Below are 15,815 nucleotides of genomic sequence, written 5' to 3'. Positions count from 1 at the left end.
CCCTGATGTTCTGCTGTCTATATTATTATCATGACTGCACACACGCCTCTAAAATGTGTTTAAAAAGGTGTGTTTGGTAACTACAGAGAGTAAGGCTACTTCAAGAAGCCAGAAAATGACAGGTTAAAGCAGTAAGTGAGCTCAGCAGGAAGGTAATAGAGGTGTTGAATGACTTCTGGAGCATATTTCTCTCAATCAGTGGTTGGCATGTTGATGCTTTGGTATGAAGATATAAATGAGGAAAAAAACTTCAAAGAAATGTGACATAATTTGCATTAATGGTTGGTTTATGATAATTTAACTGCAAGGGGGGAAAAGACAGAAACACACACACACAGCAGCTGCTGCAGCTTCACTCAGAAGAAAACTGCATCAAGACAAAACTTAAGCCAAACTACAGATTTCAGGTGCTCAAAAAGTGTTTCATGGTCATTTCATAATGATTTTTTCATTAAAATTAGCTTAATAAGGCTTACTAGTGTGGATTTTTAAGGTATTTATTCATGGGTTGATTCATAAAAGGCATGAGTAATTTAGGATTTATTCTAATGTCCTTTATTCTAAATTCAGCCAAAGTAAATTGACACCTGACAGACAATCTTAAATAGTTCTCAATTTTAAAAATATTTCCCTTTTAAATTGCTTTCTTTGCTGAATGAAAACTACCATCTTCTAAGTTTAATTGAACTGTAAAATTAGAGGTTAGGAGTTTTTATTTTTGTATTCATGTTTTCATTCAATAACATTAATATTACAAATAAAGAATGGGACAATAACAATTCTGACAATGAAATCATCACATATACTGTAACATATCTAACATAAATGTGACAGTAAGTAAACAATATTATAAAAAATAAATCAATATATTTACAAGGGACTTTTGAAAAAGCAAACTATGAGAAATACATTAATTTAAACAATATTTAAGCACATCCTGGGCAAGTTTTAATGTCCATGTGTCATTAAATGTTTCATTAAATTAGAAAGTTAAAAAAAATGGTTAGCCTTTATACATTTTATTATAACCTGTGAGGTCCACATAGTTATTTCTAACCAGAAGAAAACTGCATCAAGACAAAACTTAAACCAAACTACAGATTCCAGGTGCTCAAAAAGTGTTTCATGGTCATTTCATAATGATTTTTTAATGAAATTAGCTTAGTAGTGTGGATTTTTAAGGTATTTATTCATGGGTTGATTCATAAAGGCATGAGTGATTTAGGATAGCAAACTATGAGAAATACATTCACTTAAGCAAGGGGGGAAAAGACAGAAACACACACACACAGAGCTGCTACAGCTTCACTCCTACATACCTGGTCTGGGGCTTAAAGGCAATAATTGATTTGGTCCAATTTGCCTGAGTTGGAAAACTTTCCTCACTTCGTCGCATTTGTTTGAGCTTCCAAACCCAAACCCACAGCAACAAGCCAGGAAGAAGACGCAGTTCAGCCACAGCACACCCATTTTCATCAGATCCAGGGTTTTAATACTCCACAGAAAGAAGAAGAAGCAGCAGCTAGTTTCTGAAGTTCAGGTTTCTTCTGGAGCTCAGGTGAGACTCGTCCACATCTCAGGTTTCAGTGCTCAGCCTCGGTGATGTGTTGGTTGAGTTTGTGTCGAGGAAACGCTCCAGATGATCATTTAGATCCAGAGACACACGGAGAGAAAGTTGCAGCGGTGTGAGTCTGTTAGAAAGCGGCATGTTGTCCAAGTTGTCTGGACCGACCGGCAGCAGCAGAGCAGAGGCGGTACCGAAGTAACAGTACCTGCTCTCTGCGGAGGGATACCGGCTGAGCTGCGGCCGGACAGCGACCTCTAGTGGAGCTCAGCTAGAACGGCTATTACCTAGTTACTGTTACCTAGTTACTGTTACCTAGTTACTGTTACCTAGTTACTATTACCTAGTTACAATTTATATGTAACTAGGTAAGTTATATTGATGAAGTAAATCTGAAAAAAAAAACTCACTTCAGTGTCACCAATGTTTCCCTGATTGGTGTGCCTTAAGGTGTTGTCTGTGTTTTATTTTTATTTTTTATTTTGTTTGTTTTGTTTTTTTCCTTTAAAGGTCCCATATTATAAAAAGTGACATTATCATGGCTTTTATATTATAAAGCAGGTTTAAGTTCAATATAAATACTGTAAAAGTATCGAAACACTTAATCCACAGGGAAATACACACAGCCCATATTCAGAAACTGAGCTTTTGAAACAAGCCGTCAGGATTTCTGTCCATTTGTGATGTCATAAATCTACAATATTTCGATAATTTCCCAGTTTTAAACGTAAACATTCTAAATGTGTCCCAGTTTATTTCCTGTTGCAGTGTATGTGACATCAGCTGACAGGAAGTAAACATGGACCCAATCTGTTGCATAGCAACGCAATTCCATTTTAATGTACTAAAATGGAGCGTTTCAGACAGAGGGTGAATACAGGTATATTCAAGTAGACAGCATGAGGAAAATAAAGTTTTTTTTAAACATTAAAGTATGTAAACGTGTTCAAGTAGAAACCCAAAATACAAATATGAACCTGAAAATGAGCATGATATGTCTCCTTTAACTACTTATGTTCTTTGCATTTGATTGTCTCCATTTTTGTTTGCCCTTAGTTCCTAGAATTGTCTGTATTTGTTGATATATATCAGAAATGAGGCATGATACATAAACCCCACAGAAGTCTGTATCACTGACATGCACATGCTTCCTAATAAAAATATTTGAAACAAAACCTCACTTCAGAACAGAAATTGTTTGATATTATTTTCCATTTGAATTAGCTTAATAAGGCTTAAGTATTGTGGATTATTATGGTAATTTATTCATGGGTTGATTCATAAATAAAAGAGTTATTTAGGCTTCTTTTATGTCCTTTATCCAAAATTCTGCCTAAATAAATAAAGTGACACCTGACTGACAATCTTAAATACCGGTAGTTCTCAATTTGAAAACTATTTCCTTTATAAAATATTCCCTTATCATTCTTTGCTTATGAAAACGCCCAATTCAGTTTAATTGAATTGTCAAATAAGAGGAGAGGAGTTTTAATTTGTTTTATTATTTTAATTTAATAACATTAATATATATTAATAAATATATAATATATCATATTAACATATATATTAACTAAAAAATGGGAAAATAACATGTAATCATCATGTATGTAATCATCACATAGAACATAACTAATAGAGAAATGTAAAAGTAAGTAAACAATATAATAAAAAATAAATCAATGTATTTACAGGGGACTTTTAAAAAAGCAAACTAAGAAAAACATTCACTTAAACAATATTTAGGTACATTCTGGGCACGTTTTAATGTCCATGTGTCATTAAATGTTTCATTAAATTAGAAAGTTAAAAATGGTTAGCCTTTATACATTTTATTATAACCTGTGAGGTCCGCAGTGATTTCTAACCAGAAGAAAACTTGCATCAAGACAAAACTTAAACCAAACTACAGATTTCAGGTGCTCAAAAAGTGTTTCATGGTCACTTCATGATTTCATTAAAATTAGCTTACTAGTGTGGATTTTTAAGGTATTTAATCATGGGTTGATTCATAAAGGCATGACTAATTAAGGATTTGTTTTAATGTCCTTTATTCTAAGTTCAGCCAAAGTAAGTTGACACCTGACTGACAATCTTAAATAGTTCTCAATTTGAAAAATATTTATTTTTTATATTACATTCTTTGCTGAATGAAAACTACCATCTTCTCAGTTTAATTGAACTTTAAAATAAGAGGTTAGGAGTTAAAATTGTTGTATTCATTTGTTTTCATTCAATAAGATTAATTTTAGAAAAATAAAGGGAAATTAAGAATCCTGACAATTTAATCATCACATATACAGTAACATATCTAACAGAGAAATGTAACAGTAAGTAAACTATATAATAAAAAATAATAAAATTACAGGGGACTTTTAGAAAAGCAGACTGAGAAATACATCCACTTATTAAACAATATTTATTAAGGTACACCCTAGGCGTGTTTTAATGTCCATGTGTCTTTAACTGTTTTATTAAATTAGAAAATAAAAAATAAAAAAATAGTTAGCCATTATATATTTTATTATAACCTGTGTGATCCACCAAGTGATTTCTTACCAGAAGAAAACTGCATCAACACAAAACTTAAACCCAACTACAATTTTCAGTGTGAAACTGTCTCATGGTAATTTCATAATTTTGATGAGCATATCCTTTGTTTGGCATGCAAGTCTTAATATACAAAATTAATACCAGATTACTTCAATCTTTTCCCCCTCAGTATAACCAGAACTGCTCTTGAATGTGGACTTCCGTGATAAAACTGGGACCATTCAGGGCTGCGATCTTAAATGTTTATCTGGTGTTCATTGTATGATCGCATAACTGCTTCTCAACTTTATGTTACAGTATTGGAACGTGCAGCATGTAAACCCAGCTAGGCAAAGGTCATCAACATGACATCTCTTAATCTATATTATTGGTTAATTGTTTCTCAGGTTGCAGAAAGTGCAGAGATGACCAAAAGTGAAACAGGTTTGTTGACCAAAACACAGTTTACATGCCTTTTCTGGCATTTACGTGCATTTTTCATCATGTTACAACAAGTGCCTCATAAGGTGACATTATAAAATACCAATACCACAAAAACCTTTTTAAACATTTTCACTGAGATGTTAGTCAACTTTGGGGGGGGGGGGGGGGGGGATTTTTACTTTAAACACTAGTGTTTAATGCCTGTAACCCAGTAATTGTGAGATTTGCATAATAAAGCAGTCAGAGGGGGAAGAAAAGTGTTTAAAATGTAATATATTTCAGGAAACATTACAATTAACCAAATTAAAAACATTCCCCATCAATAATCGCATGCAAATCATATAGACCAAAACATTACAGGACATTAGCGCAGCATTTTCTAGTCACTCGGGTCATGATCCAGGTCAGCTTCATCTCCTCGCTCCTATACAGGCCGGGACAAGTGCAATACCTCCAGATAGACAGCATTGCTACTAATCCCCACCTGCACAGAAAGGGACATCCCCAAATATCCGAAACATCAAACACATCCTATCCTTGATGAAAAAGCAAGCCCACTTGGCAGAACATAGTTCATCAACATAGTCAGTTTTGCATGGATTTGCACAGCAAACATCAGTTAAAGCTGAATGCAAACCAGCAAAACTGACCAGGCGATGATTAAAAGGTCTTTCGTGATTGTAAACAGCCGAGCTTCAGAAAGATGGCAGTTAGTTAGAAGTACTTCAAGTGCTTACATTGCAGTAGATAGGAGAAAAACACTACCTGCACTATAAGCACTTTAGTACTGCTGAAACTGAGTCACTTGATGAGAACTGGGAAATACTCAACAGTGTTACATGTGTATTTACAATCAGATTGTGTTTGATGTGACACCCCGAAACCAAAAAATCTAAACAGGTGGAGAGCAAGCAGGCCACCATCAGTTTTGCATAGATTTGCACAACTCATCTATTCTTGTAGTGCAACTATGCAAAACTAGCAGAGAACTGCAAGATATTTGAGCCCAATTAGAAATTAAAAAATGGTCTGGTGGCGCATATCACAGCCCCTTATGCCAGAAGGAGCACTTAGGGCAGTAGGTGCTAGTCTATTTCACTATCTGCACTAGATGCACCTTAGCACAAAGACAGTTATTCAAAAAAATGACATGTAACATCACAAGAATCTGCACATCAGTGTCAGGGTATTGCTGTAAGTGCCTCCACTGCAGTAGGTATTACATAGTACTACCTGCACTGTAAGCACTTTGACAATACACAGACTGATTACAGCACCGCTGCATGGGTAAAGATGGTCACACTGCTCCCTCTGCAATTTAGTTTGGGGGTCCTGCACTTCATCATGGTGGATCTGGAAGAAAAAAAAACAAAAAACACATAGGATAGTTATTAAGAGTTACCTTTTGGCATTGCACAACAAGTTATACATGCAGGTGGATATGTGACACGAATTTATTGTAATTAAATCCATCATAAAACGTGGAATGTAAGGTATTTTTGTTTGGTATATGTTTCATTTATGTTGCTATCGGATGTAATTAATTTATGTTTTGTGGCATTGCACAACAAGTTATACATGCAGGTGGATGTGTAATGAAATTATAGTAATTAAATCCATCTAGAAAACTTGGAATATAAATTGTATTTATTTTTTTGTTTGGTATGTTTAATTTATGTTGCTATCAGATTTAATTCATTTATATGTATAAATGTAATTGTTTATGAAAGATAACTCTGCTTATTTAATGGTGCAGTATTGTTATAGGGATTTGTTTATACAGTTATTTATTGGATTTTTTTTTATTTTTACAGAATACCAATAAAAAGACTTTGAGTAAAAATACATAAATAAAATAAACACCATTAAATGTGCACCACTATCACTGGTGAGTCGATATAAAAAAAAGCACGAGTTAACTCATTGTTGATACAAAGATGTTATGATTTATCGCAGCAGCACGAGGTCAGTGAAAACATGAATGAGCACAGAGAGCACCGAGGGCCCGCCGCTCATCGCTGCGCCGACACGCCGAACGAGGAGCGCCTGCGCGGGGTCCCGAGCACCGTGTTGTTCACCCCTCCCCCACCCGGCTGCAACATGGCGCCTCCAAGTGCGCCAACCTTTAGCATATAAAAACACCTTAAAAACAACCAAAACCTACAGCAGTATTGCACACAGAGAGTTTGTAATAGCGTGTTGTTTATTTAGAAGAGAAAACACCGTGGCTTTGCTGGTTTATCGGAGCTTTATACTAAAAAACACCGTCTAACGTGGGAGCAGATGCTTTATAGCAAACAACGTGTTAGCTTTGATGAAAACATGTCTTTACCGTCTTACTATAGTTACAATAAATACCTCTTTACTTCATGGTATAGGAGCACTTAAAGGTGTTGCACTGAAACAACCCATTTATTGTGTTAAATGTGGTTTTAAAAGCTTATAAAATAAAAGAGTTTGCTCATTAGCTGTTATCCAACAACAAACGAGCACACTGTCTGAAATACAGCATCTTATCCGGATGTTTTGGCTTTATTTATCTACTCTTATCTTTATACTAATACGACACACGCTTTAGTAGTGTTAGGTGTGTGTTTACACAACAATATGTACAACAATACAGCAGTATTAAGTGTGTATTTAGCTTAGAAAGGCTAAAGCTAAGCTAAGCTAAACCACGCGGCCTACAGCGTCCCCATGTGCTGCTGCTTTGTTCTGGGGGGCACTTTAACTCACACACCACTGCACAAACCCGACACCAGAGACACTAATTAAACACCTTTCATAACTTATTATTCATTAATCCGGCTAGAAGTGTGTTTATAATAACTCGGTTGTTGTTATCGGGGTGTTTTGAAGTAGTTGTTTAAAGAGAAACAGCTTTTCAAATCTCCCCCTCGATGGAGGAGCAGAGAGAGAGAGAGGTGGGCTGCCATGCGCCTCCTCACCGTGTACTCTCTGTTTTCACCACTATATCAGCTATGTTTTACTGTTTACATACACCTAATAGCGTGATTATTAACACACAGTAAAACACAAGTAAAACACATCGTTTTGAGGTTTAAATTAAGCAGAAATAGAGGTAAAAACAGACCCCAAAAGGCGACTTCCTTGCGGATAAACATGCGCTCTGGTAGACACTCACCAGCCGACATCCTCCATCTTCGCTGCCTCTCTTCGGCTCCTCCGTGTGTGTTGGAGAGAAGCTCTTTACCGACAAAAAGAGATAAATACGCAACTATTCCGAAACTTTTCTACCTGCGGATGAAAACGAAAACGTAGAGTGAAAGCGGAGCGGCTCGCGGGTGAATTTATAGCCGGGATAAAGGCTGGTTAACAATGATAGCGGGGTTAGGAAAGTGGCGCGAAGGCGAGCAGTTGGTAACATGTGGGTGAATGAAGGGCGGCTCCCACTGAACACTGAACGTAAATATCTAGATACAACCCCCAACTCTCTATTAGCATACATACACTACACCACGGCACTTCCGACCACTGACACACAGACACACTGCTCCACCTCCACCAGGGAAGGAGAGAGGGATCACTGCTGCTTTAAACAGCCTTTAATAGAAAGAAATATATCATATTATATATATTATATATATATATTGCCTGCTTAGTCATACAGTTTTATGTCCATTAAAGTTTTGCATTATAATGAAATTATATAAATAGCACTAATTCCATGGTTTTTAGTTTTAATGAAAATATAAGTGTAGAATAGTTAAACTAATCTATATATTGGGCTTTATACATGCTTTAATAGAAATATATATATATTATGTGTGCATGCATAGCCTGATTAGTCATACAGTTTTATGTCCATTAAAGTTTTGCATTATAATGAATATATATATCTATATATAAATATATAGATATATATATATATATATATCTATAGATATATATAGATATATATTATGTGTGCATGCATAGCCTGCTTATTCATACAGTTTTATGTCCATTAAAGTTTTGCATTATAATGAAATGATATAAATAGCACTAATTCCATGGTTTTTAGTTTTAATGAAAATATAAGTGCAGAATAGTTAAACTAATCTATATATTGAGCTTTATACATGCTTTAATAGAAATATATATATATTATGTGTGCATGCATAGCCTGATTAGTCATACAGTTTTATGTCCATTAAAGTTTTGCATTATAATGAATATATATATCTATATATATAAATATATATATATATATATATATATATATATATATATATTATGTGTGCATGCATAGCCTGCTTATTCATACAGTTTTATTTCCATTAAAGTTTTGCATTATAATGAAAATATATATATATATTAAGTGTGCATGCATAACCTGCTTAGTCATACAGTTTAATGTCCATTGCAGTTTTGCATTATAATGAATATATATATATATTATGTGTGCATGCATAACCTGCTTAGTCATACAATTTTATGTCCATTCAAGTTTTGCATTATAATGAAATTATATAAATAGCACTAATTCCATGGTTTTTAGTTTTAATGAAAATATAAGTGTAGAATAGTTAAACTAATCTATATATTGGGCTTTATACATGCTTTAATAGAAATATATATATATATTATGTGTGCATGCATAGCCTGATTAGTCATACAGTTTTATGTCCATTAAAGTTTTGCATTATAATGAATATATATATCTATATATATAGATATATAGATATATATTATGTGTGCATGCATAGCCTGCTTATTCATACAGTTTTATTTCCATTAAAGTTTTGCATTATAATGAAAATATATATATATTATGTGTGCATGCATAACCTGCTTAGTCATACAGTTTTATGTCCATTCAAGTTTTGCATTATAATGAATATATATAAATAGCCTAATCCGATTGTTTTAGTTTTTAATGCAAATGTAAGCACAGAATAGTAAAATTAATCTATATATTGACCACATGTTATACCTTTAAGAGCCTTGTATGTTTGTTTAATTAAAAATAAAACGACTAATTAACCTGTTGCTGATCCATTAAAATCAGCCCACATTATAGGCCTGTAGCTCATATTTATGAATTAGTTTAATTTTTGTCGAAAAGAAAATGGATGTTTCTTTTATTGGATTGATGTTTCTAATTATTATTCTGAAATAAAACAGGTTTTACATATTATTACATATATTCAGTTTTAACAGTTTTCTTCATCTCCTTGTATTTTTATATCTGGTATATTTTTTTGTACTTTGTACTTTGCACTACTAACTTTTTTACTGCCTTTTTACTAACATGTTTTGCACTATGGAACCGTGATGCTGGAAACTTAAATTTTTAGTAAAACTAATCTATATATATTGACCACATGTTATACTTTTAAGAGCCCTGTATGTTTGTTTTAATTAAAAATAAAACGACTAATTAACCTGTTGCTGATCCATTAAAATCAGCCCACACAGTGTGTTGTTTTCACACGTTTATAGACCTGTAGCTCATATTTATGAATTAGTTTAACTTTTGTCGAAAGATACATTAAAGATACAATGACAAAACAATCGGTCAACCTGTTGCTGATCCATTAAAATTAAAAAAAAGTGTGTTGTTTTCACAGGTATAGGCAAGGCAAGGCCAGGCTGCTTTATTTGTACAGCACATTTCAGCAACAGGGCAATTCAAAGTGCTTTACATAAACATTCAAGAACATTAAGACAAAGTGCAAAAGAACATTAAGACATAATCAAAACAGTTATAAAAACATAAAAACATTAAAGATTAGAAAATAAAAACAAGCTAAAAATAAAAGCTAGGATAGAAGCCAAAATAGAGTATAACACACAAGAGTAAAAGTTATAGCGCAGTATAAGATCATTATCTGGTTTAATAAAAGGCAGCAGCAAACAGGAAAGTTTTAAGCTTTGATTTAAAAGAACTCAGAGTTGTAGTGGCCCTGCAGGTTTCTGGGAGCTTGTTCCAGATATTTGGTGCATAAAAACTGAACGCTGCTTCTGCATGTTTAGTTGTGACTCTGGGGACACTAAGCAGACCTGATCCAGATGACCTGAGAGGTCTGGATGGTTCATAACATAGCAGAAGATCAGACATGTATTTTGGCCCTAAACCATTTAGTGCTTTGTAAACCAGCAGCAGTATTTAGAAATCAATCCTCTGAGAGACAGGCAGCCAGTGTAGAGACCTCAGAACTGGACTGATGTGATCCACTTTCTTGGTCTTAGTGAGGAGACTATTAGACCCTGTAGCTCATATTTATGAATTAGTTTAATTTATGTTTCTTTTATCTTATCATTCTGAAATAAAACAAGTTTTACATATTGTTGTTATTTGTAAATTCAGTCCACCTTTAAACATACAATGACAAAACAGTTGGTCAGTTCACTTGTATACTCTTGTATTTAGAGTTTGCTCTGCACTATATTCACTTTTTTAATAGTCCTGTATCACAGCTGTAACCCTGCACTATATTCAGTTTTAACAGTTTTCTTCATCTCCTTGTATCTTTATATCTGGTATATATTGTTTTGTACTTTGTACTTTGCACTACTAACTTTTTTAATGCCTTTTTACTAACATGTTTTGTACTATGGAACTGTGATGCTGGAAACTTGAATTTCCTTCGGGATCAATAAAGTTACTATCTATCTATCTATCTAGAAGACATGGAGTATGTGTAATTCATAAACTAATATAATTAATCATTTATATAAAAAAGAAATCAGTAAATTCATTAAGCACCCATAATAAACCCACAGTCTGTGGGTTGTGAACGGTAGGATTTAAGTCCATTAAAAGTGTTTTTTATTTGTTTTTTTCAGGGAAAATAAACATTTTACCTAAATGCTCAAAGAAACATTATTATAACAGTGATATCAGATAACTCAAGATTTTAAAAAGTTTTCTATTATTATTTCCAAGTGATTTTTAGTGAGACAACAATTAGTTTGGGGTCGGAATCTAAATTATCTGTTTTTTGAAAAGGTTAAATTTACTTCATTAGTTGTGAGAACTCTTCAACAGAAATGACACCACAAAATGTTGATTCGGTTTTAACGAAATTAGCTTCCAACAACTGATTCAAAACAACAATTGTAACTGAAATAATGACAATAATAATAATCTGAGGACGAAATAAGTGAAATATAAAAATGAAACGGATAAAGAAGTTTTAAAACAATTGTTTTAAGTTAGTAAAACACTTTTTAACTTTAGTCTGTTAGTAATATTTTTGGATTTTGCCTTCAAAGTAGTTCAAGGCTAAATACACCAGTACTTCTCTTACAATAATCCAAATGATTAAAGCACAGACATTTGGTTTGTGCAGTGTGAACAATCATATAGTTATTAAAATTTATTAGGATTCTTTACAATCATGATCATCCCTCTGAAATAAACCGAACTATGTGTAACATTTCATGCCCACATCGAGTTCATAATGTTCTGGTTGTTCTTGCTTTCTTCATCTGGAGACGTCACAAAAAGCAAAAACAATCAAACCACAACAGATACAACAACCTCGGGCCTTCAGACAGGATGTAGGGCCCAGACTCAACAATGTTTCTGCTTTTAGTTAAAAATAAAATCTTTAACACAGCACTTTAACAGATAATGTTTGAACGTTTTAAATTAAAGAATTGTTAAAATACTTTACCTGTCAGATACAAATTATAGATCAATACGAGCCTCCGATTGCTACGTGTTCCAGATGTTTGCTGCACTCAAAAATGGACTTTTCTGCATTCACAGAAATTGCAATACCTTGTGAAAATGTAGTTATTTTTAAATATATCTATCTAAATATATAGATAGATATATAGATATATATTGGAAATAAGCACCCAAAACATCTGTGTTTTGTTTTACCAGTTAACATAATTTAGATCAATATCTTTTAACTTAAATGTCATAACTGAAATGGCACACCCAATCCCCTTTATTTGTGCACCACATTCAGTCGGATATGGTATAAAACTACTGTGGAAGAAGAAGATTTACTCAAGTAGTATACTTAAGTTCAATGTTGAGGTAGGCCTACTTGTATTTTAATTGAGTATTTCCACTTTACGCTACTTTAAACCTCTATTTTCTACTACATTTCAAAGGGAAGTATTCTTTTTATTCCACTACATTTATCTGACAGCTCTTACTTTTCAAATGAAGACTTTAAAAAACATGATAAACTTACAATATGCAATACAAAATCCTTTTCCTTGTCATATTTCAGTTGTCATTAGCAGTTAAAGACACATTTTCATCTAAACTTCTTACATGGTTCAGTGTAAATAATTGTTTGAAGCCCAAAGCAGTAAATCTATCCAACATTTTCATGTTTTACATTGTTTGTTATTTTCATTTGAGTTAAGGTTCTGAGTACTTCTTCCACCACTGAAAGCTACTGCGTCCCCTGCAGCTTTAAGAACAAGTAATCCTTTCAATGATGTTTTTGTTCTCAACACAAAAATGTAAATACAGTTAAATAAATGATAAAACGAGTGCTTTTCAAGAACACCCCGGTCCATTTCATTTGGAGTTTAATAACAAAGAAACAAGGGATGATCCCTTCCACATTCATGACCACCTTCACCCCCATTAAAAGCAACCCTTGAGTAGTTAAGAGTATAACAGGGGTGTGATGAAATGCAGTAAGGGGTTTTTATCTTTCAATTCAAAGCATCGGAATGACAACAACTCATTGTTATTAGTGATGTGGAGTTGAGAAGTTGCACAGATGTGAGTTACTCCAATGCAGATGTGCTGAAACATTTGAGAAGTGTTCAATCTGCTGCTGACCTTCAGTGTCTTTATCACGTGTTGAATCCTGTGAATCGTCACAAACATACTGTATGAGTGTGATACAGTATGATAGCTGGCCAGCAGAGGGAACTAGCCAACTAAACACTGTACAGACACGATTGTCTTCAACTGTAAGAGGAAGCATTAACCCCAACTTCCCCATCTCTGGAGTTTCTGTTGTTTTAAATATAATCGCCTTTATGCAACCCACTGAGTTTCAGAGAGGAGATGGAAGCGTGTGTTCCCAGCTGCTGATCGATAACATGTTTCATTGTTAAACTGTGAAATCACTCTTTTCTGCATGCTGATGTTGCTGTAAATTACACTCGGTTGTCCTCAGACAGAGATGGTGGAAGTCCACTTTAACAAAAAGGTGTGTTTGATTCAAGCTTCAATGCTCACTCCTCTGACTGACCAACAAATATAAAACGTTTCACCCTGATATCTTTTCTTCTTCTCCCACATCTCTGGGCACACGGTGGGAGTGGGAGCGCTCAGTCATGACCCCCCAACCCCCCACACAAAGCCAGTGGTGTGGGCTAGTTCCTCTGCATATGGAAGTGAGGTGGGGGGTGGGTGGACGCAGGGAGGTTGTAGACTTCACATCGTCCCATGGGGTCAGATAAAAGCTTACAGCTCTCCTCGTTAGACCTCCCCCCTCCTCTTGAAGCTCTGTGCACAAAATGCTAGTTAAAGATTTATCTCGGTATCAGTTGTAGAAGCATTTTAGGACTCATATTATTATTATTTGGTATAAAGATAAAGGAAAAGCAGTCACACATATGGATAATATATGCAACACATGCAGGCATGAAATCATTTTATTTCTGCACTATAAAACTGAGCAGAGAAATGACTTCACAAGTAAAAATGGGCAACTTAAAACACCAAGCTGGTAGCACTTGTGATATAGAAGCCTGTACTTGAGATCCAAAACATCCCATCTGATGTAGCACCACTTCTGCCCCTTTCTTCCAAAATGGCCTACCACATCCAAGCCCCTCCCTCGACAGGGGCCATGAGCCTGGGGGTCTCTGTTTTGTTCTTCCTAAAGAAGCCCGGCCACCATTGTCTCCGCGTGACCCTGAGGTCAACTGAACTCACCTCGCCCGACCACGGCCCATTCAGCTGTGAAGCTTCGCATGGGACAAAAACATCTCACAAGATCAAGGATCACTTCAAGCGAGGGGATGGGAAGACACACACACACATGCACACAGACAACGAACACGCTCAGAATCATAAGCTCATTTGTGTTATGTGGTTTTTTCACAATGTAGCATGACACTATAGAGCCATGTAGAGGTGCACATGTGATCACAATTTGAATTTCAGTGTGGTTTATTATATCTCATTGTGTATAGTCCGGATGGTACGTGTTTCCTCAATGAAAATATCCAAACTGGTTTAAATTGGCCGAGACACGTTGGTCTATTAAAGAAGTAAATTAGTTATCCCTGACACATTTCCTAATTCATCCCTCAGATATTTTAAATACACGCCTTGCCTGAGGGGAAATTGCATTTAGCTGCAGGTTAAAAATGAGGCCATCCACGCCTGTCATCTGCAGCACTTTATTATAAGTTTTTATATTGGGCTACAGGCCAAAAAGAAAAGTAGTGCGATGTGGAAATATAACCAGAGTTCACTTCAGTCTTCTCCTGCAAAAAAAAAAAAGAGAGCTAATTTACTTGTGTTTTATGTGTGGAACCGGTTTAATTTTAGCTGAGCAGTTTCCTTGTCTAGAGAGCACATGTCCTGAAGATCCTCCATCTGGCTTTCAGAGTCAACAGTGTCCCTGGTGGAGAGGAAGCTCATGGAAGCTGACAGGTTGAAAATGTGCGGCATGATGTGGCTGAAGGAGCATGAAACATGTTCACCCATGGATGCCGTGCACGGAGCCACAGGAGATATACTGTGAGACAATTAAATGCTGAGTGTTTCTATATATATATAAGGATTTGCATTACCTTTACAGATATAGCTTGCAGGCAGACAGGCACACATGTGTTGAACTGCAAAGATGACACTGCAGCGGTTAAACATCTTCATGAGTGAGGGGTTTGGAGAAGAACCAATCAGAGATATTCATGCATAGACCTTTTGTGTCCTTTTTTTGTCCGTTCAACCTAATAAGTGTCATGGTGCTACTCACTGCAGAATGACAGTCACTATCCCATGAGCACCATTAAGTAATGACGAGACATGCTCCTCTGAGCAGCGTCTACCCACCCTAAATCATTCAAAACATTTTTTTGAGTTTAAAGTTTCTCATCGACCACAGCTAAAACACATAATGCAAATGTGTAAAAAAGTCCTTTAAATATAGTTCAGTGGTTATAATTACTGAATGGAACCATGTTGGTTTTAACACTAACTGTATGCAAATAGTGCTACCGCAGTCGCTTGAAGTCATCACACACGGTGCTGCTTAGTCATTCTGTAAAAGGAACGCTGTGATTTATCAGCATCACTCTGATTCAAACTTTCACTTCTCCATTCTCTTAAATT

The 15,815-nt window shown here is 35.0% G+C and overlaps 1 protein-coding gene and 1 long non-coding RNA gene across 4 annotated transcripts in view; both read right to left on the bottom strand.

Moving 5' to 3' along the window:
* gpc5a (glypican 5a) overlaps positions 1 to 1,855 on the bottom strand; it is a 141,939-nt gene extending 140,084 nt beyond the window's left edge. For 2 of the 3 annotated variants that reach the window (XM_037751554.1, XM_037751569.1), the window contains exon 1: positions 1,320 to 1,852. In XM_037751554.1, the coding sequence (XP_037607482.1) occupies positions 1,320 to 1,476 (157 nt within the window). In that variant the 5' untranslated portion in view covers positions 1,477 to 1,852. Of the gene's footprint in view, positions 1 to 1,319 lie in introns of all 3 variants that reach the window. The other variant, XM_037751561.1, reaches the window with a different exon arrangement.
* A 2,935-nt stretch (positions 1,856 to 4,790) lies between these two features.
* Positions 4,791 to 8,000, bottom strand: LOC119501011. The gene is made up of 2 exons (XR_005209738.1): positions 7,683 to 8,000; positions 4,791 to 5,890 (listed from the first exon to the last, which is right to left on the bottom strand). It is a non-coding gene; the product is annotated as an uncharacterized LOC119501011 (long non-coding RNA).
* Between the last annotated feature and the right edge of the window lie 7,815 nt (positions 8,001 to 15,815).

Source organism: Sebastes umbrosus, chromosome 2, assembly GCF_015220745.1.
Source record: "Sebastes umbrosus isolate fSebUmb1 chromosome 2, fSebUmb1.pri, whole genome shotgun sequence".
Classification (NCBI taxonomy): domain Eukaryota; kingdom Metazoa; phylum Chordata; class Actinopteri; order Perciformes; family Sebastidae; genus Sebastes; species Sebastes umbrosus.
Note: the sequence above shows the minus strand (reverse complement) of the source record. Positions and strands in the feature narration are given on the sequence as shown.